Source organism: Mauremys reevesii, linkage group 3 (genome assembly GCF_016161935.1).
Source record: "Mauremys reevesii isolate NIE-2019 linkage group 3, ASM1616193v1, whole genome shotgun sequence".
Taxonomy (NCBI): Eukaryota; Metazoa; Chordata; order Testudines; family Geoemydidae; genus Mauremys; species Mauremys reevesii.
The window spans coordinates 103626429-103647379 of NC_052625.1; the positions used below are offsets into that span (position 1 = coordinate 103626429).

At 42.4% G+C, this 20951-nt stretch overlaps 1 protein-coding gene across 1 annotated transcript in view; it reads right to left on the minus strand.

Moving 5' to 3' along the window:
• Nucleotides 1–605: 605 nt before the first annotated feature.
• The window catches only part of AIG1 (androgen induced 1), a 197610-nt gene continuing 177264 nt past the window's right edge, over nucleotides 606–20951 (minus strand). The window contains exons 4-6 of the mRNA XM_039530648.1: nucleotides 17290–17405; nucleotides 5490–5653; nucleotides 606–1805 (exon numbers count right to left, since the gene is read on the minus strand). Of these exons, the coding sequence (XP_039386582.1) occupies nucleotides 1768–1805; nucleotides 5490–5653; nucleotides 17290–17405 (318 nt within the window). The 3' untranslated portion in view covers nucleotides 606–1767. The remainder of the gene's footprint in view (nucleotides 1806–5489; nucleotides 5654–17289; nucleotides 17406–20951) is intronic.

Consider the following 20951-nt stretch of genomic DNA (forward strand, 5'->3'; position numbering starts at 1 on the left):
GTAGATATGCCCTTCGTTTCCCAGACCTGAAGAAGAGCTTTGCGTAGTTTGAAAGCTTGTCTCTCTCACCAACAGAAGTAGGTCCAATGAAAGATATTACCTCACCCACCTTGTCTCTCTAAGATCATGGGACCAACATGGCTAAAACAACACTGCAAATAGGCATGAGTAGGTCAAGTGTGTGGTGGAGATTTAACTCAGATTTTCCCTGTTTTTGAAATTTAAAGGAACATTGTGAAAGTTTTAAGAGTTAAAACCTTTCCTATGGTATTTTAATATTTAGTCCATCTGGAATTTCTAGGCAACTGTACTCCTAAACTGTATTTTAAATAGATCCTACTTTTTTAAACAACCAACCACCACACCCCAAAATCTCTGTTTAACCCCCCCCCCAAAACCCTCAACTCCTGAAATGTTTATCATACTGTATGTATACCAATTTGTTGATAGTAAATCACACTGCAATTTGCATGTCATGTTCTGCAGTTAAATCCAGAATGGACACACTAACAAATTTTAGTTCCAGATTAGGACTACTGTCGAGCCAACTCAACCCCCTGACATTTGTCCCTCTCGTTAAATATATATTGAACATGTACAACACTTTACACCATCAGAGTGCTTTACAAACATGTAAGTAAATACATTTTGGTATATTAAAAAATTCAATATCATTATGAAGTGTGTGTTGGCTGGTCATTAAGTTACTTGCATATTTGGAAGATTATTTTTTCTTAAGTATATTTTCCTGTTAAAAATAATTCTGTTCATTAATTTTAATCCCACACAGCTTTCCCCTGGCTGTAACATTTCCCTTTTAATTGCCTGGCAGTCAATTGGAATCCAAAAGAACATAGACCATGGCGAATACTTAGAAACTAAGGCCCCAATACACTTAAGTGCCTTCCTGAATGGAGGCCCGAATGCATTCTCTCCGGTACACTATGTACTGCCATTTATCTGTTAAGAGCCCAGGGCTTGGCTACCCAGTTTCAGGACTTCAGCATATTATACGGCAGTCAATTTTGTATTAGAAATGCCATCATCTACAGGTGACATAACAAAAACTAGAAATAGATTATACAGTACATGCTGCATCTATCCATCTGGAATTCTGAGAAGCAGCATTCAGAAACAGAAAATGGGGCATATTTTGTTCTTTATTTATGTGCTTTTGTATTTAAGAAACGTTCCATCATATGCACATAGGTTCTAATTACAATTAGGGTTTGATTCAATTGATATAATTACTATTAACATGGCCTACTTAAGGCAACTGTTATATGCTGGTACATTAACATATCATAGTTCTATTAGATTATTTCTTCAGGTAAGCTTGTGAGGTGGTCTTTTAATAGATCTTTACAGTATACAGTACTCTGAAATATACAGGATTATTACACTTATCCATGGTAGGCCTATCTGCTTAACCTCTTTCTGAAAATGATACACAAATGGACCCATCATTCCTCTCACAATAAATGGAAATACATTTACACTGATGTAGATAATAATACATGTTGAGAACATTGTGGAGATAATTAATGTACATATCTCCATGGATATGATATGTACAAATATTAGAAAGAGGAGGATCAACACATATTTAATGTTTTTAGCTAAAATCAATTCTCCTCTAAATAAAAGCATTGGGTACATGGTCCATATAAACTTTTTTCCAAGAGATTCCTTTCTCTGCCAGCATCTGTTCAAGCTGAAAAGTTTTCCATGGAGCAAAAAGCAAACTCTCTTTGTTGTATTCAATGCTCAGTCCATTTTAGGCTTTTCTTTTCCTTCTTCTATACCTGAAACAATATGCAGAACACCTTTTAAAACACCTGAGTGAATAAAAACTGATTATTTACTTAGAAACCTAATACATTAATCTTCTTCTTTGCTAGCAGCCTCTGTCATGTTACCTGACCTGCTGTGAAGGAAAAGAACATCTACACACCTGAAACCAGCAGTTGTCTGGTAACAACCTACCTAACCCTTTCCTTCCCCAGGACTCTTTTTAGAATCTTAATCTGAATCTATAGCATACTCTGCCTCTGACTGCTTCAGGAGAATGAAGATAATTGTCTCCTGGGGCTCCAATTGCTTACATACAAACAAAACAGAGCAGATTTTATTACGGCTACCATTAGCTGAAGCTAAGCAGCTGACATTTTTTTAAAATACATTTTCAAAACTATTATTGCTAATTCCATTTAGGTTTCTTTTTCTTTCTTTCCATTGTCAGATTTAAAAAAAAAATCATAAGTACAAGTCATTTTTCCTGACAGTGCACAAAGAATCAATTACTGCTAATAGGTTTTTTTTTCTCATTAATGTCCATTCCTTTTAGTAATCTAGGTAGCATGAGCACAGTACATATTCTCTTTAGAAGATTTGTCCTTGCTGCAGAACTGCTCTCTGTCATCTGTGTTGAAAGGCTGCTGGGTTGGGCACTAGGTTGTTTTCCTCGTGCTGAAAAGTCAGCTCTTTCAGATGCTTGTTCCTGGGCAATTAATTTATTATTAGACTCTAGCAAAAGTGTTGTTCTTTGGTCCATTTTGTTTCTTCTGACTAAACCTCCCTGCCCAACGTATCAAAGATAGTCTGAAAATGTTTCTTTTGGCGGTTTCCTGGACTGTTGCAAATCGCAGAAGAAAGATTTCTCAGGATTAAAGGGCGATGGAAAGTCATTTTGAAAGCAGCAAAAGGGAAATCCGACCATAGATGATATTACCTACTAATGGAATATGTGCACGGATGTTAATTCTTCCCATGGGCCATTCTGAAAGTGTACCTTTAAATACCCAGATAGGAGGTAGGAAGAAAGTATCTACAGAGGAGACTTTACTGAAAGAAGCCATAAGGAAACAAGTATCAGAGGGGTAGCCGTGTTAGTCTGGATCTGTAAAAGCAGCAAAGAATCCTGTGGCACCTTATAGACTAACAGACATTTTGGAGGATGAGCTTTCGTGGGTGAATACCCACTTCATCGGATGCATGCCGATGAAGTGGGTATTCACCCACGAAAGCTCATGCTTCAAAATGTCTGTTAGTCTATAAGGTGCCACAGGATTCTTTGCTGCTTATAAGGAAACAAATGACTCCAGACATTGCCAGCAGTCTGAATACAATGGGCGCTGTATTTTTGGTTTGCCAGCAACCATGGGATAGCCATAGTCAAAGATCTGAAAAACAAAACAAATGGGCTGGCTTCAAAAGAACACTACTGGCCTAACAGTCTGCTCCAGAGCCAATCTCAGGTCCTTTGTGTCCTGTGCTGTGAGGAACTTACCCACTGGTTTTAATTAGAGCATTGTATTTGTCTTTTAAAAAGAGTCTCTTTCCTTTCTTCTGAGGTATTCTACTGCAGATGGATCAATTAGTTTGGCAGGAATGCAGGTATCTTCAACACTAAGAGAAGGCCAGTGGAAAGGGCAATTTTTTTCTTCCCTATCATGTTTGCGGTTTAGGTTGGAAAAACTAACTTCAAAATAATTTAGTCAGTACTGGGTTTTTTTCTTAATGCACCTCCAGAGGAAAAGGATCACAGAAAAAATGAAACCTTCTTAAGTCAGATTGTTTTCATTTGAAGGCCCTTTTTGAAGGTTTGGTTTCCAAATATTTTTTGCTCCAAATCTTACATATAATTATTATTTTACAGGTTTTTATGGTTGTGGTGTTCCTATCATACATTTTAGGTCTGATCTATATACCAAGCTTCATACATGGCCACACAGTAGGTGACTCATGCCATTTGCTGGCTTGCATGTCGCTGAACCAAAAGAATCTGGATCAGTGTCTTCTAACCAACTGGGGGAAAATTGAAGAGTAGCTAAAGGCCTTGCTGAGCCTATTGAGACTATGGCAACATTAAACTAAATTCTCCTGAGATGAGGAAACAAAGGAGCTAAAGTTTCTATTATACGTACTATGAGGGAGATTTTCCTTGAGCTACTTGTTTGTGGGATTCAATAAGAACATGTGCTTCTTCATCATATTATTATTATGTTTTATATTATATGGAATTTATACACAGTGAAGCCTTCTTTTGGATAACCTTTCTTTAAAGGACCTTTCCTGCATTATCAGAAGAAGAGGTAAGTGGTTTAAATAGACATTAACATGAAATTGAATTACAGGTTCAGGACCAGCCATGAATGCAGTGCCAAATGACCAGAGGCTCTACAGTTAAAAAGAGGTGCCTGATGTCTGGAGTCTAATATTGAAAAGGGGCAAATGAGGCACACAGAAAAGCAGGTTTTGCACTTTGTTTCAGATTCTAATTAGAAGTTTAGGGTGACATTCTGGCCCCACTGACATTAATGACAAAATGCCCATTGACTTCAGTTTGGTGGTGTTCCAGCGGGATGATTAAGGCCATCTGGGTTATGTGAGAGGGCACACCCTCACTCTGGTAGACAGGAGCCTAAGGAGCTCTTCTGGGTTTAGCTAGCACCAACCAGGGGCACTTGTAGGGCTTGCTCTGTGTGAGGGAAGAAGCTTAAGGCTACAGGGACAGAGCAGCAACCAGGAACATAGCTGCACAGCTTACTGACCTTAAGACTGTATGAACCAGGTATGAAGTGGGGGTATTCCTAAAGTCGGGGCTGGAGGCAGGCCATAACAAGACACTATACCTGCCGATAAGCCAAACTCCAAAGGGGTGACCAAAAAGACTGCCTAAGAGACTGACCACCTTTGTCTTTCTGCTTCCTTTTGGACTCTTGACTCCCTTGCTCAGGGAAATGACAGGAAAAAGGACCTTTATTGTTCGGAGAATTCTTTGTGTGCCACAAACGGGAAGAACTCTATAAGTAGCTCAAATCATGATCTGCTGAGGACCTGGGGTGGTAATTTCATAGATTTCCTCCCCCCCCCTCCAAACCATCAAATAGAACAGTTATATAAAGAATCCACTAAGTTTTGTGCCTCTCATTTTATATGCCTAGTTGCAAGTGATTGGTAATCTAAATAGGCTAGTGATATTAATTCTGTAAAATTTTGCAGCATGGTTATCTGTTATCCCTAATACTTGAGGACTATTGGATATGGACATATTTAATTTCGTAGGACAAACTGATTTATAAATAGATGAGTACCTTATGCTTGAAAATACCTTTTAAAAACAATCTTTCTCTTCCTAACCTCAAGCATAACAATAAGATCATTTCCATAGAATGGCACTTTATTCTAGCTAGATTTTATTGGTTCCTCAGCTAATAAAACAGAGTGGGTTGTAAATCTTTCAGGTAATTGCCAACAGCTCTTAAATTAGAAGTTATAAAAATGAATATATATTCATAGCTAATCATGTTACCTGGGAGACATTTCATTCATTTGACTTCTTTTAAGAGGAAGAAAGAAAAGTTGCAATGAAATCTTGTCAGCTCCCCCATGTTTAAATCCTAAAACTTCCATTAACATCACTGGAAACAGGATCAAGCCCCAAGAGAGGAATCCTATTGGTTAGTGCTCTTGAAAACAATACTTACATTTTTGTGTATCCCAAATGTAGTTATTCAGGACTTCTCCCAGCAAGTAGAAAATGTTAAGTACTAGGGTGACAGTTGCAAAGAAAATTATCTTGGCACCTGGGCTGATGTAATCCAGAAGAGGGTACACCCAGACCCCTGTTACTTGATGGATCCAGCACACCCTAAAATGGAATCAAAAGACCAGTGAATATATTGCTTATGTACTAGTTTTAAAGCAGCGCTGGCTACTGTATATAGTTACTTTAACCTACCAATGAGTCAATTTTTCCAAAGAACTGCAAGGTGCAATTGAATGTTTGATTCTTAGGATCACCTGAGGCGATGCCTCCTAGAACAGGGGTGGCACAATGAAACTGAAATAGTTTTACAAGAATACTGTTACCCCTTTTGACCTGAGTGGTTAAACCCTGAAGACTGGTTATCAGGTTGTTTCTATTAGAAAGAGAAATTGAGGCCGGACCGGGTATTTCTCTGATGCAATCCTCCTTATTTACAAAGAATGTACAAAGTCCTGTTTCCCTGAACACTGGAGGCATAAACCAACAGGAGACAGTTTCTTTGATTTCAGTTCCAAGCCTTTGAGTCAGCACTTTACCTGAAAACTCTTTTTTAGTTCTTGGTGTTTGGTGGTGAATGTTGATCTGTAAAATATGGCTTGTTGTATTGTATTTCTAAGATGGTGGGTTGTAATATCAGAAGGGAACAGACAGTTTTAGCATATTCCCCCACAGTCACAAGACAAGTGATTGCAAGTCATTAAGGGTGAATGGTCTAACTGCCAAAGAATGGAGCAGCCATCATGGAAGCATTCCTTAGATGGCTTGGTGGGCTGGCTGACTGGGGGTGGGAGGGAAAACAGTTGGAAGGAAAGAGAAGATGACACACTTAGACCCCTATAACAAAAGTTAAAGTGATATGGTAACTGGGCTCAGGCGCACACAAGGACTGTGGGGCTCTGAGAAAAGGATCCTTCCTGAAAGGGGAGAGAACAGACTGGTGGTAGGGAGAGTCATACAATGGAAAGCAATGGAGATTTGGCAGGATCCCAACAATCTTTTGGCTTCCTAAAAGAATGTACGTTAGTTACAGGAATAGAAAAGAACTCAAGAGGGAAGCCCATCTAACTTTACTTCTAGGGAAGCATAGGTTTAAATGAGACTAAACCTTCACATAGGCTTGTCATGGGGCACCTGCCCTTTCTGGGGAGTTAGAGCCCACCCTGCATGTTACTGCCTTATGAAGGCCTCCTTGGGGGTAGCTGCTTGCCCCAGGTGGCTGATTAGTAAATAATAAAGGTTACCCAAACTCAGTTGGGGGAGAAACTCCTGGGTGGAGAGGAGCTTGTACGAGTGCTGATCAGGGAGCCTAGAGGGTGAACTCTCCAGGGAACCCATCAAAATGGAGACTGTATAAGAGGCGCTCCTAGAGAGGGATCCTCACAGACCCAGGGCTATAGTTGGCAGGCATCCAAGAGGGTCTGATCTCAGCCAGAGGGTCTCCCAGAAACTCTCTTGAAGCCCAGTTTGGCAAGGATCACCTGCTGTCCCTGGTGAAGAGTTGCAGAGGATGGATCTCCCCGGATTCTTCTCTGAAGTTAGGGATCCTTCTCCAGTAGGGGCAAGATGCCTAACATCAAGGGCAAAGACTGGTATGGAGAGAGCCCCTGTAAAACAGCCTAGGTAGAGAAGACCACCAGACTCAGGTTGGGGACAGATGGACTAAGAATGACTGGGTCACCCAGCTGAGATATGGCAGGTGAAAGTTTGTTTTTTGTGTAGGTTTTCTGTCAATAAATGAGACCCTCCACAAGGAGGTGTTCTTTAGCATTGAACAGTCTGCCAAGACTTGTTGATATCCTGGGTAAAAGCTCACCCACAACACCATGCCTGCCTGCAAGGGGGTGCCCTGGGTCAGCCTGGAACAATACGGCTGTTTGTTGTGGAATCCTTTTCTGTATTTCTCTGTTCCACTTGTTAATAAACCTACTTGTTTTAGAAAGGTTTTTGGGCACTACATCTCTGGTCATGGGTTCCTGAGGGAAAGAGATGCCAGTGTCCTATTGGACCTGTATGGTAATATGGGTTGGCATAGATGGGGTATTGTACCCAGATCCCAGTCTAAGAGTGGGAGAACTGCAACATTCCACCCCAGACTAATAAGGGCATGAGGCTTAACCCCTGATAGGGTTCACTTAGACACCAGAAAGGGAATGGAGGTGCAATTAGCTTTTGCAACTCTGAAAATTACTATTGTTATGCATGCTCACAACTATAATGACATGGTTGGTTCCCCAGCTGCCTCTGGAGATTCAGGCAGCAGCAACCAAGAGTGCTCTGTATCACTTTCTTTCAGCTGCAGACCTCACCACTCTCATCAATGCCTTTGTCACCTTGAGGAAGGATTATGGAAATGCCCTCTGGTGGCTTGGTAGAGTAGTGGTAGTGTTCTGACTGCGCATGGGAGGGCTCAGGGGTTCAAGTTCTGGGAAATCTCTTGCAGAAATTGTGAAAACTCTCACCTTTAAATTCACTGGGTGAAATTCCATGGCCTATGTTATGCATCTGGCCATACTAGATGATCACAGTGGACATTTCCTTCCATTACAAGTGCTCTCCCTTACCTTGGTCCTGTACCATATCCTCCTTCAGCTGCTGGTTACAGAAGCTTTATTATACAGTCAAATCCCAAATTACTAGAAACTTCATGTAGGAATTAAAATGTTCGCAGTAGGCTAATCTGTGAGATAACTGTGATTGGCTGCTGACCCTAGCCCCCCTCCTGCCTCTCTGAAAGAGTCCACATAAGAAAAAGTCCCTCCATACTTGTGGATAGCTTGTATTCTACAGCTCTTGTACTGTGCCAGAATCAGAGGGGTAGCCATGTTAGTCTGGATCTGTAAAAGCAGCAAAGAGTCCTGTGGCACCTTATAGACTAACAGATGTATTGGAGCATGAGCTTTCATGGGTGAATGCCCACTTCGTCAGATGCATGCTCCAATACGTCTGTTAGTCTATAAGGTGCCACAGGACTCTTTGCTGCTATGCCAGAATGTACTTGTGAAAAGGTAAAAGTGCTAAAGACCCTAAATGACTAATAGGTCCTAGCTTGTCACATAGCTGCTGGGGGTAAAGGAAGGGGAATGGTATGTCCTCTCCACTCCTGGCTGACTCAAAGCAGGGAAACCCCATGGGAATTACTGCTCCGTATTTTTTTTTTCACTTTTGTTTTGTGATCATTAGGTGAGCTGTAAAACAAACCTTGAGGAAAAAGCCTTAAAAAGACCTGTGCTTGGAGCTTTATTTCCCTTCCTTGGCTGGTGAAACTACCCACCAGTTTACAGCACCTCTATTGGAGGAATACTCAAAGGGGTCTTTGATCTACTGCTGTGCACTTGAATGATTGGTTCATGAACCAAGTGGAAGTGACATTTACTAGAATTAATTTATTTTGGACACCAAAAATATTGTCTAAACCCAACTTTGTCATTAAAGAATTCTTGAATGTTATCTATGGCTTGTAGAATGCAGCATCCTGGCTTACGTTCTGTAAGTTTTACTCTTTGCTGGCCAAAGTGGTATGCCCTGTAGTTATTAACACACATCATGATGGATTGCAAGTTATGCTTCCAGTTTAGCAGTCATGGGCTAGATCCACAAAGGTATTTAAGGTGCTCACCATTTAGGTGCCACGAACATTCTGAAAACCACCACTTAGCTACCATCTAATCTTGCAGAGGCCTAGATTTTCCCCAGTAGGTTTACACAAAGCTGCCTAAATCTTGATGCTGCCCCAGGGCTAACAAATTGCTTGGAGCCCTAACTCACCCCTGAGCTCTGGCAGTCTTCTTCAATTAGGCACTCTCTTGCCTATCACACCTGTGGGGCTTGATCTCCTTGGTGCGCTCATAGCATGCCTACGGGAATTCCCTTCTTAGATGCTTAGCTCTCCCCATGCTTTGTATGGGGAGCCTGACATAACTCAGGGCTGAGGAGTCTACCAGGTGGCAGGGCGCTTAAGAGGTAGGTGTTTCAAGGCTCAGCATTGCAATGCCTAAGTCCTTTTGTAGATCCAGCTTTGTGACTGTCCCTAGAGCAACACGACCAGGTCACTAACAGGAACTAATATGAAAAGAACAAGGTAAAACAAGTGCTGCTTAAGAAACAAAGTTCAAAAGCACACCTGACTCGCCATCCTGACCTCACTGAAAATCAACCACAAAACCCAGTTTCCTATGCTGGAATTACTAACATTGTACTTCTTTCCACTGAGCAGTGACACAGCGAGTATTGCTGCATTGTCTATATTACAAATGTGAGTAGCAAAAGTAGGACTGCTACCATGGAAACATTACCTGATGTCCTTTGTTAGTTTGTATTCAAGTAGGAATGAACTCACTAACTGAACACTGCACAATAAAGGGCTGATCAACTGTGGGCATAAGTCTTCGATACAAGACTACTGATTATTAACGTTAATGAATGCCTTCAACACGGCAATTCTAGCAATCATTATTCTTGTTCAACCTCATTATTAGATAAGCACAGGGGAACATGCATTAAGACACACTTTGGATTGCAAAGCCAGAGCCAATTTAAGACCCTACTATTGTACAGGTTAAAAAAGTTGCTAGTTGAGATATAAATATAGTGTGTGGTGGTGGTGGTGGAGATTAAATTGACTTTGTCTACTGCAAAGTTAGTTGGTCCAGTTTTAGTTTAGTTTTAAGATACACCCATCGGTGCAACCTTCATTAAATGGTTTATATTCACGTATGCAATGTTTAATATTTTTATCTGTAAAAGTCCAGAGGGTTAGAACCTCTGCTCTCCCTCTAATTCTGTGACAGCACATGTATCCTATTACACAGCTTTCTTTTTTTGAAGATGAATATCCCATAGGTCCCAAATAACATCCTGTCATTATTACTGAGTTCAGCTGGTTGAAAAGACATTTCTGAAGAAATTTCTTATAAAATATTTGTCATTATTTCAATGAAACATTTGAAATTTTTCAACCTGCTCACTAGCTAGTTTGAAAACAGGAAAAAAAATAGAAAAATGTAGCTCTTTTTCAAATAAACATTTTTGGAGGGGGAGCAGCTCTGTTCTGGGGTTCCAAAAAATTGAAGTTTACCTTTTTAAAAAAAACAAACAAACCCAAAAAACTGCTACTATTGCAGTTAATCCTTTAGCTCCTTCCTGCCAAAATACTGAGTCTTCCTCTCTGCCATTCTTCTAGCATGCATTAAAAACCAAGCTTGCTTGAGGAAGTGGAAGATGCATTGGAAAACTCTGTACCTCTATTACTTCTAGAGCTAACTGAGGTAAACCAACTAAGCCCAAGCATGTGGTGTGTGACATTCTATACATATCTACCTGAAAAAAATTCTTGACATATTGAATGATGTGACTGTGGTTGTTTTAGATGTTACAGTGTGAGCTTGAAAGCTTGTCTGTCTCACCAACAGAAGTTGGTCCAATAAAAGATATTCCCTCACCCTCCCTTGTTTCTCTAATATCCTGGGACCAACATAGCGACAACAACATTGCAGACTATGGAATGTCTCCCAGCGGAGGTGAGGGAGTTGTATCAGCTGAGTCATTTGAAACTGGAATGAATGAATCACTCAAGATTACAGTGTAGGGAACAACCCTGCACTTTCAGGGGCATGAACTCAGTGACCCATAGTAGGTCTAGTCTATTTCTGAGTTCTATGATGCAGGGTAAATAGACTGACAGAAAGCTGCTAGAGATTTTAGCCAGGAATGTATTTTTTTGCAAATTTGATCCATACTGATTTCTTCTTCCCTGTTCATTTTGGAAGAAAGTAGTGTGAACTTCAGTCTACATGGGATTCAAAAAGAAAGGTAGGCTGTAGTGAAGTATAAAATGGCCAGCTCACTGAAGATGGAGATCACTGCTATGGGAGGTGTGAGAGGCATGAGAACACGTGGGATGCCTAGGATAAGTGAATGTAAATTAAATTTTTCTTTTGCATATATCCAACACTATTTGTCTTGATTTATTATCACACTACCAAACATCTAGGAACTTCTTTTTTTAAAAAATGCATACAATCATCACACTATGCAAACTTCCCTTCCTCCACTTATCAAATTAACAGACCTCCCTAAAGCCAGCTGTAAGAAAATCCATGTTTTTCTAAATAAGTTTGATGGGACCTGCCCTGCCTGAATTATTTTATTAAGTAGTGAAAAAATGAACCCAAGTTCAGCCCTGGCACAGGTAGGGGCAACTCCCACTGTAGTGAATGTAGGAACAAGAATATTGATCAAGTGCTTTACTCCCAGATACCTACTCCTGCATGACTAAAGCGCAGTCACATCCTTGGGAGTGGCTCTTTGGCATCCAGTACATCTCAGCAGCAGAAGGAACACAAAGATCTTTTAACTATACCCCTTTGGCTTCATTTCTTCTGTGGCCACATATGGCTCAGACAGTAGTTGCCATGAGACCATGATTGCTACAATGAGCAAAACAATATCTTGCGATTTTTATCTGCCTTGACAATCAAATACATAGACCCAGTGCCTGTGGGGTTTTTTATTTGCTTTGGGTAGTCAGGGCATGCTCAGAACATTTTTCTTGCACTAATGAAAATAAAGTGTGATCCCATTATCAATAAAGCAACCTGGCTTTTCACCTTATACCAAGGCCTTGATCCCGAAAGTCCATGTAAGGTGGGCAGTTAGGGCGAACAGACAGCAAGTGTGAAAAATCGGGACGGGGTGGGGGGTAATAGGAGCCTATATGAGAAAAAGACCCAAAATCAGGACTGTCCCTATAAAATCAGGACATCTGGTCACCCTATGGGCAGTATGCAGTGCTAGACTATTGTCCTCTGGTGCAAATCTGAGAGACTGCTGTATAGGGCCATGAGAAAAGTTAATTAAAAGCTAAGACTTGTCCTTCCACAGAGAGTGTGTGAGTCTCTGCAGTTTGTGTGCCTGCTCTAATCCTTTCATGAATGCAGGAGTGAAAGAGAAAATAAAGGGGTGACGGGTTGAGGGAGAGAGAAATGGGCTTCAGTGTAATCTCCAGCATACAACTTGGCTCTGATCCTCTCTGTTGCTACTTGTGGGTGGGGTTTTTTTTATACACTATAGAAGGAAAAAGGACCTCTTTCAGCACCCTAGTACCTTTCCATAAATGAAAGACACATGACAAATAGAAACACCTGCTTCCCCTTACGCTAAAACCAGAAAATAACTAATCCCAAATGAAGTCAAACCTAAACACTATTCCTAATGTGCCCCTTTCTCCCCATACAGCTGGCTCCAGCGATGATCATTGTAGTGTGTCCAGAAGGTCAAAAGATCTGGACTAGGTCAGACCCATGCAAAAAGTACATTTAAAACCTGAGGACAAACCACCCTGGCACCAGCCTTCCACCATATCTGCCTCTCCTGATCTCAGATATGGCAGGATGGCACAGGGAGAGAGGAAGTCTCTCAAGCAGGCAGGCTATGAGCTTTATAAGTCAAAACCAACCCCTTAAGCTCTAACCGGGAGTCCAACCAGGTCCTGGGGCAATGGCGGTGTGTGCTCCCAGCAAGATACACTGCTTAATGAGCAGGCTGTTGCATTCTGCTCTAGTTTTATTTTCCAGGTCCAGCCTCAGATAGAATGAAATAAGCTTGAGGTGACACAGGCATGGATCGGTAGTTGGATCCCAAAGCCCATCTCCAAATGAAATCAATACAACCTCCTGGCAAGACAGATGAATAAGAGCATTCGTGGTTAGTGTTTGTATATGGTCACTTACCAACAGGTGGGAAAGCCAGCACTACCTCAAGTTGGTAAGTTCTCGTTACCAAATGTGGGCGCACCCTTGCTAAAAGGGGCAGATATAATCCTCCTCATATTTTCTGGCTGCTCCTTCCAGCCTGAGCCTACCATCATCACTTCAGTTCTGTTTGGCTTGAACTTAACCCAACGATCTTTGATCTATATTCCAGTCTCAGTCTACACACTGGGTAGAACCTTCAATAGCACTGAACTGTCTGGGGAGATTCAGAGATATAAAACTAGGTGTTATCCGCAGGCTAACACACGACAGACCATGCTGCCTCACTAATCCTTCCACTGACCTTTATAGGCCATGAACATGAGAGGAAACAAAATGCAGTCGTGCAGAACCCCACATGCATGTCCTTAGAGAGGAGAAGCAATTGCTCCAACTCCCTTTTGGGAATTCTCAGCAAGGAAGAAACGAAGTTAGCTGAGAGCAGCCCTATCCACTCTTGGTACAGTCTGTAGGAAAATCAATACTGGAGTGGAAAGTGTGCTTATAAAACTTACAGCCGATCCCAAGCTGGGAGGATGGCAAGCACTTTGGAGGACAGGATTAGAATTCAAAATGACCTTGACAAAGGAGAGAATTTGGTCAGAAATCAACATGCCGAAAGTCAATAAAGACAAATGCAAAGTACTACACTTAGGAAGGAAAAAAATCAAATGCACAAGTACAAAAGGGGGAACAACTGGCAAGGCAGTAGTGCTGCTGAAGAGGATGTGGGGATTATAGTTGAGCACAAATGGAATATGAGCCACCAACGTGACACAGTTTTTAAAAAGGCTAATATGCTGGTATGTATTAACAGGTGTGTCCTATGTAAGACATGGCAGGTACTTGTCCTGCTCTATTTGGCATTGGTGAGGTCTCAGCTGAAGTGCTATGTCCAGTTCTGGGCATCACACTCTAGGAAAGATGTAGACAAATTTGAGATCATGAAGATGAGAGCTACAAAATGATAAAAGATTTAGAAAACTTGATCTATGAGGAAAGGTTAAAAAAAACAACAAAAAATCCTGGGCATGTTTAGTCCTGAGACAGGAAAACTGAAGTGAGATTTGATAACAGCCTTGAAATATGTTAAGGGCTGCTCTAAAGAGGGGAGTGATAAATTGTTCTCCATGTCCACTAAAGATAGGACAAGAAATCATCAGCTCAGTCTGCAGTAAGGGAGATTGAGGTTGGATATCAGGAAAAGTTTTCTAACTATAAGGATAGTTAAGTACTGGAATAGGCTTCCAAGGGAGGTTGTAGAATCCCTGTCGCAGGAGGTTTTAAAGAACATGTTAGACAAATGCTTTTCAGGGATGGTCTAGTTATACTTGGTCCTGCGTCAGGGCAGGAGACTGGACTAGATGCCCACTCAAGGTCCCTTCCAGTCCTACACAGCTATGAATCACACCTAAATGATCAACAATGCTGAAGGGCAGGAGCGGCTCTAGCAATTGCGCCGCCCCAAGCAGGGCAGCACGCCGCAGGGGGCGCTCTAGCGGTCGCCAGTCCCGCGGCTGCAGTGGACCTCCTACAGACATGCCTGCGGAGGGTCCGCTGGTCCCGCGGCTCGGGTGGACCTCCTGCAGACATGCCTGCGGATGCTCCATCCGAGCCGCGGGACTAGAGCGGACCCTCCGCAGGCACGCCTGCGGCAGGTCTACCAAAGCCGTGGACGACCAGACCCGCCGCAGGCATGCTTGCGGGAGGTCCACCGGAGCCACCTGCCGCCCTCCCACCGGCATGCCGCCCCAAGCGCGCGCTTGGCGCGCTGGAGTCTAGAGCCGGCCTTGCTGAAGGGAGCTCATTGGGGAAAAAGGCAACAATGTGGTATAATGGACAGGGCAAAAAACTGGAATGCAAGGAAACTGGCTTCAAGTCCCACCTGTACCACTGCTTTGCTGCATGACCTTGGGCAAGTCACTTCCCTTCCTGTGCCTCAGTTTCCCTCAGCTGTAAAATGGGAATTATGATACTGGTTTCTGTAAAGCATTTTGAGATCTATGAATGAAAAACACCATAGCAGGGCTGAGTATTATTACGATAGCACTGAAATAGATAGACAGGAGTAACAAAGTGGATGGGTAGTAGTGTATATCTCTCAATGCAGTATCAGTTTCCCCTGTGTTCCCTGTCCTGTTCATCTCCTTTTACTTTGTGCTTCTAGATGCAGGATGCAGATACCTGTGCTGGGCAGGAGCAAGCTATACAGGGTTCTTAGTTGTTTTAAGAAATAAATTACCTAGTGCTTGGAATGAGAGGTGTATGCTGTGCAATAACAATTTCCGTCAGAGTCTTTACAAGTATAAATGTAGTGAAAATAACTGATATGGAGGATGTGACTGTGTAGAAGCTGCAAGATACTGTATCACCTAGCACCTTGTGTCAGTGTCAATTTATGTATGCAACTCACTTGAGAAAAAAATAAACACATGTAAAACAATCTTTTCATACTGATTTTGTAACACTGCCTTAAAAAGCTCTTAAGACACTACTTGAATTTATTTCCACTTACAAAAGTGGACTGCTTCAACTTTTCCATTCCTGTGGAATAATTTTCCATGGGCCTCATCTCATGATTTGCACAGATTCATAGACTCAGAGACCCGAAGGGACCATTTTGGAAAAAAGACAAGTTGCCGTACTAAATAAGCCCATTGATTTATTAAGTCTGGTATCCTGCTGTTGTGTATTGTTCAGAGGAAAGTGAAAAAATAACCACAACACACCTAGCTAGTTGTGCATTTTTGCATGCAGGTGAAAAAAAGAATCCTTTCTTTTCTCTAGAGCAATCAGTTTATGCCCTGATGCATGAGATTTTTTTTATCTTTATCTCACCAAGCACAATTACAAATATTATTAATAATAAAATTATCCTGATCCTTTTGAAATCTGGCCACAGAATTTGACTCTGATCACCTTGATTTTGGTTATTACATGATGACTCTGTGTGTGTGGGGGTACCTATATCTGGGTATAATGTCCCCTTTTTCCTTGGCCCATATAAGGTTAGGGAGCATTGAAGAGGTAGCACTTTTCAGACCCTATGTTGCTTTCTAATTAGTGGCCCCCTTTGGCTGATGGAAAAGGTAGTATTCCTGAGTTCTGGAAGGAGCTGTATCCCCAGTTCTCTTAGCCTATGGGAAGCTGTTGTGATGTAAACTCTCAGAGGAAGGGAGTAGGAGGAGAGGTAAACAGCATCATAAAGGGCCTCGAGGGGAGGGTAGGGGGGGAGAGAGAGTGTGTGTCCGTGTGGGGTGTGTGTGTTTGTGTGTGTGTGCGCACACGTGTGCACACGTATGTGAAGGGGGGGGGGACAGACAGACTTTTTAACCAAACAAGGATCGTGTGTGTGGGGGGTGGGCAGAATGACTAAATAATTGCAGGGTTTAAAAAAAAATAGTCTGATGGGTAAAGCTGCTTTGTCAGATAAATCAGATTTTTTAAATTGGAAAACTCCCCAAAGACCAAGTTTAGTGTTGCTTATGCTTTCTTTACTTAAACATTTTCCCAAATATTTGCATTTGAAAAAAATTACAGAATGTTTGGATTTCTGTAATTGATTCTAACACAAGAATTAGCGAACTAAAAGAAAAAGGCAAAAAAGCGTTATCTTTTCTGAAGGGCTTAAAATGCTGTTGAAGGAAATCATTTGCCTATTCTCAATTCTTGTCTGATAGAACGAAAAACCCTAAGCAATAAAATCAGGGCCCAAGAAAAACATTTAGTTTGAAAAAAGGTTGAAAAATGTAGCTTTGGAAAGATCAGTGCTTACATGGGATTGTTCAACAAATTCCTGTTGTGTGAGGTTTGGCATATACTTTCTAAAAATATCAGCATCTGGGGAAGCCAGACAAAGCCCAGGTCTTGGACCAAACGAGGCATGCAGTGTGAATCTGTTAGTGATTATATCCATAATGAAATATGTGCCCAAATTTAGCAGTACAAACCCCCAATACAATATGAAAACACAGCATGTACAGTCCTTACCATAATATATAGCCAACAGAGAAGGTGCATACTGCAGCCAGTCCACAGCTCCTGCTGGGATACTGATGATGTGTTGTTCTCATCTCGATTAATATAAAGGGCAAAACTGTTGTATGCTAAGAAAAAAAGAAAACGCAACAGGAGAAAACCAGGTGATACAAATGATTCTCACTGCATTTCAACACTTGTTCTACAACAGGAAACTTAATAGCAAAGACATCTCACGGGGAAAAAACAAAATTCAGAGGTAATCTCTTTATAGGGATAGAAAAAGACAAAACCATGAGCATATAAAGCCTATCAAATTTAAACCCTATTACTTAAATTGGCCTTTTTAATGCTTGATAGCTGAGAAGAATGTAGGAAAAAGTGAGCAGAACGTACATTTTTGTTTTGCCTGACGGTTGCAGTGAAGCATCATTTTGTGATGAAGGGACAGGACCAGGAACTAGGGGAACTGGGTTGTACTCTCAGGTCTGCTCCACAATTGCTACATGTCCTTTGCCACATCACTTAGGTAAGGGGCAGGCAAACTTTTTGGCCTGAGGGCTGCATCGGGTTTCCAAAATTGTATGGGGGATCGGTTAGTGGAAGCTGTGCCTCCCCAAACAGCCAGGTGTGGCCCACCCCCGCCCCCTATCTGACCCACCCCCACTTCTTGCCCCCTGATGGCCCACCTGGGACTCCTGCCCCATCTAACCCCTCTGTACCCTGTCCCCTGACCGCCCCCGGAACTCCTGCCTCTGACTGCCCCCGCCCCACCCCATCCAACCCCTTCTCTCCTTCCTGACTGCCCCCTGGAGACCTCTGCCCCCATTCAATCCCCCTGTTCCCTGCCCTCTGACCACCTCGACCCCTATCCACACCCCTGCCCCCTGACCACCCCCCAAACTCCCCTGCTTCTATCAACCCCCCTCTGCTCCTTGCCCCCTTACTGCGCTGCCTGGAGCACTGGTGGCTGGCGGCGCTACAGCCATGCTTCCCAGAGCACCAGGACAGCCTGCCGTGCCGCTCGGCTGGAGCCAGTCATGCTGCCGCGCAGCACAGAGCACCGGGTCAGGCCCCGGCTCTGCAGCTGTGCTGCCCCAGGCGCTCGCAGCCCTGCCACCCAGAGCATTGCGCTGAGAGCATTGTGCCAGCGGTGGAGCGAGCTGAGGCTGCAGGGGAGGGGTTGGGTGCTAGCCTCCTGGGGCAGGAGCTCAGGGGCCAGACAGGAGGGTCCTGTGGGCTGGATGTGGCCCACAGGCCATAGTTTGCCAACCTTTGACTCGAGTCAAATGTGTCCACTATTTTCAGACACCCAACTTCAGACTCTGGTTGTTAGAGGCACAGAGCACTCACAACTCCAAGTGAATCAATGGAAGCTGCAAGTGTTTAGAACCTCTGAAACAGACCTGATGTGTCTCAATTTGGGGATCCAAAAATAGGGGTAAAATTAGGGATAATTACCTTTCTTACAGAGGTGTCGTGAGTTTTAACTCGTTAATCTTGGTAACATCAATTGATATCCTCAGATAAAAGGCATCAAGGCTAGTGTTCTAACAATGCCTATATAGCACCTGCCCATGTTTAGAAGGGACAGTCTTTATTTTATCATTCCACTTTCTAGTTTTCCTGAACTGCACCTTCTAAAATGATTTCCTCATCCAATTAATATCAGCAGAGTGAAAAAGGGTGTCCTCTCCCTATCCCCAAGCTATACATAACTTGATGTATAGATTTCAAAATGTTAGCAGGTATGAACATGTACAGAAATGAGGAGCAAATCCATCTCAAAATAAAGTTTTGGATTAAACTTTCATTTTTGAACATACAGCTCAGGCAGAAGTGATCCTACTGGTGACTCCAGCAGCATACATTGCATTGCAGACCTGCCGTGGGTCTGTACAGTGATCTCCCACTGAGTTGAAGGAGAGGTCTACAGGTGTCAGGATTGCAGGAGCAGTCTAAATTATAAACCAGTTTCAATCCTTTCTTAATACTGGCTTAGGAATAAGATAAGAATGTTGTTGCTTATGGCTAAATTCTGGCCGCAGAGGTGCATGTGCAGCTCTCATTTGTTGACCTCGGCGGAAGCTGCAGATTGAGGGCTGAATTTGGAATTTAATAATTACACTGTGAATGCCTTAAAACGTTAATCAGTATTATGGTGGAAGGGACAGAGAAGCTAAAAATATCTTTGTGGGGATAACAGGCCTTAATGAGATAAAACAGAACAGCCTTTCGTAGACCTGCTCTTCTTTAACAACTTCAAAAAAAATTATTTAGATGGGAAAGACTAAGACAGTGGAAATTTCTCTGGCTCACAGATGTAACATAATCTGGATTGGATAAGTGTTCTGATTTTCAATACACTAGTAATTAATGACTGGCATTTAGAGAATGTCAGGTGGATAATATAGCAGTTAGGGGAGCTTTCAATTTCTTCATCTTTTAACAGCTTGTTCCGCCCCCATCCCTTTAAACAATATAAATCAGCACCAAGGGAATGCATGTATGTTTTACACGTGGTCTATTATAGTTGCGCCCACTACTATCTTAAGGTCTATTAACTGTGCAAAACCTTCAGAGTGCACTGACCGGGGTTGGCAGCAAACCAACTCTGAAATGTTCACTTGGAGGTTTGGGGTCTGAAACCCTTTAGATTCTGGTATCCAGCTTTATATGCCTGGGCTAATGTGGTGTAGCTGAAGCTGTGTAAACACCACCAGCCCAGGCTCAATAATCTATTTAGGAACCAGGGGTCAGTAAATATGTCAGCCTCCAAAACCCCTTGATTCTGTGCAGGTTATCAGTTCTTTCTGATCTGTTCACCAAGTCTTAATTATCCGTCATAAACCTGATTTAATGTATTATTACTGATTATTTGTATTATTGTAGCACTTAGGAGCCCCAGTCATGGACCAGGACCCCATTGTGGTAGATGATGTACAAATAAAACAAAAAGACAGTCCCTGCCCCCAAAGAGCTTACAACCTAAGCCTAAGATGTGAGACAACAAGTGGATAGAGACAGATGGGAGAGACTAAGGAAGCAACGAGACAATATCTGTCAGCACGCTAAGCTGTAATGTCAGCACACCAGCAGCCTAATTGTTGTCAAGTTTTTTTGTGGACCTCACAGCAAAGTAGAGTTTTAAGGAGGGGTTTGAAGGTGGATCATGAGGAAGTTTTGTGGATGCTTATGGGAGCATCGCCCAAGCGTTACGGGCAGCATGAGAGAAAGCACTTGCCCCATTTTGCCAGAGATTAATGTTTCTTTTGACACCAGGTAATAACAGTATGACACACAGGAATGTTGAACAAACTGATCTTTAGTTCTGAGCCCTAGCTAAGAGACAAGGGTTAGTATTACATCAGGTTAATAACTATCACATGGCAGATGTCATTATGCCCCAGTTCCAGTGGCTACTGCTCCAGGTCTTCAGGATGGTCCTTAATTTTGAGGTACACAAATGAAAAAGGTCAGCGGAACTTAATTTTTTCCCCTTGCACAGAGACGTATGGCTCTGCAGCTCGTCTGTGCCTTAGTCATCTCTCATTTTGACTCTACTTTTTGGGCCTGTCTACACAGCAGGGAAAAACCCATGGCTGAAACTCAGGCTCACAGGGTTTGGGCTGCGGGGCTGTTTCATTACTATGTAAACTTCCGGGCTCATTCTG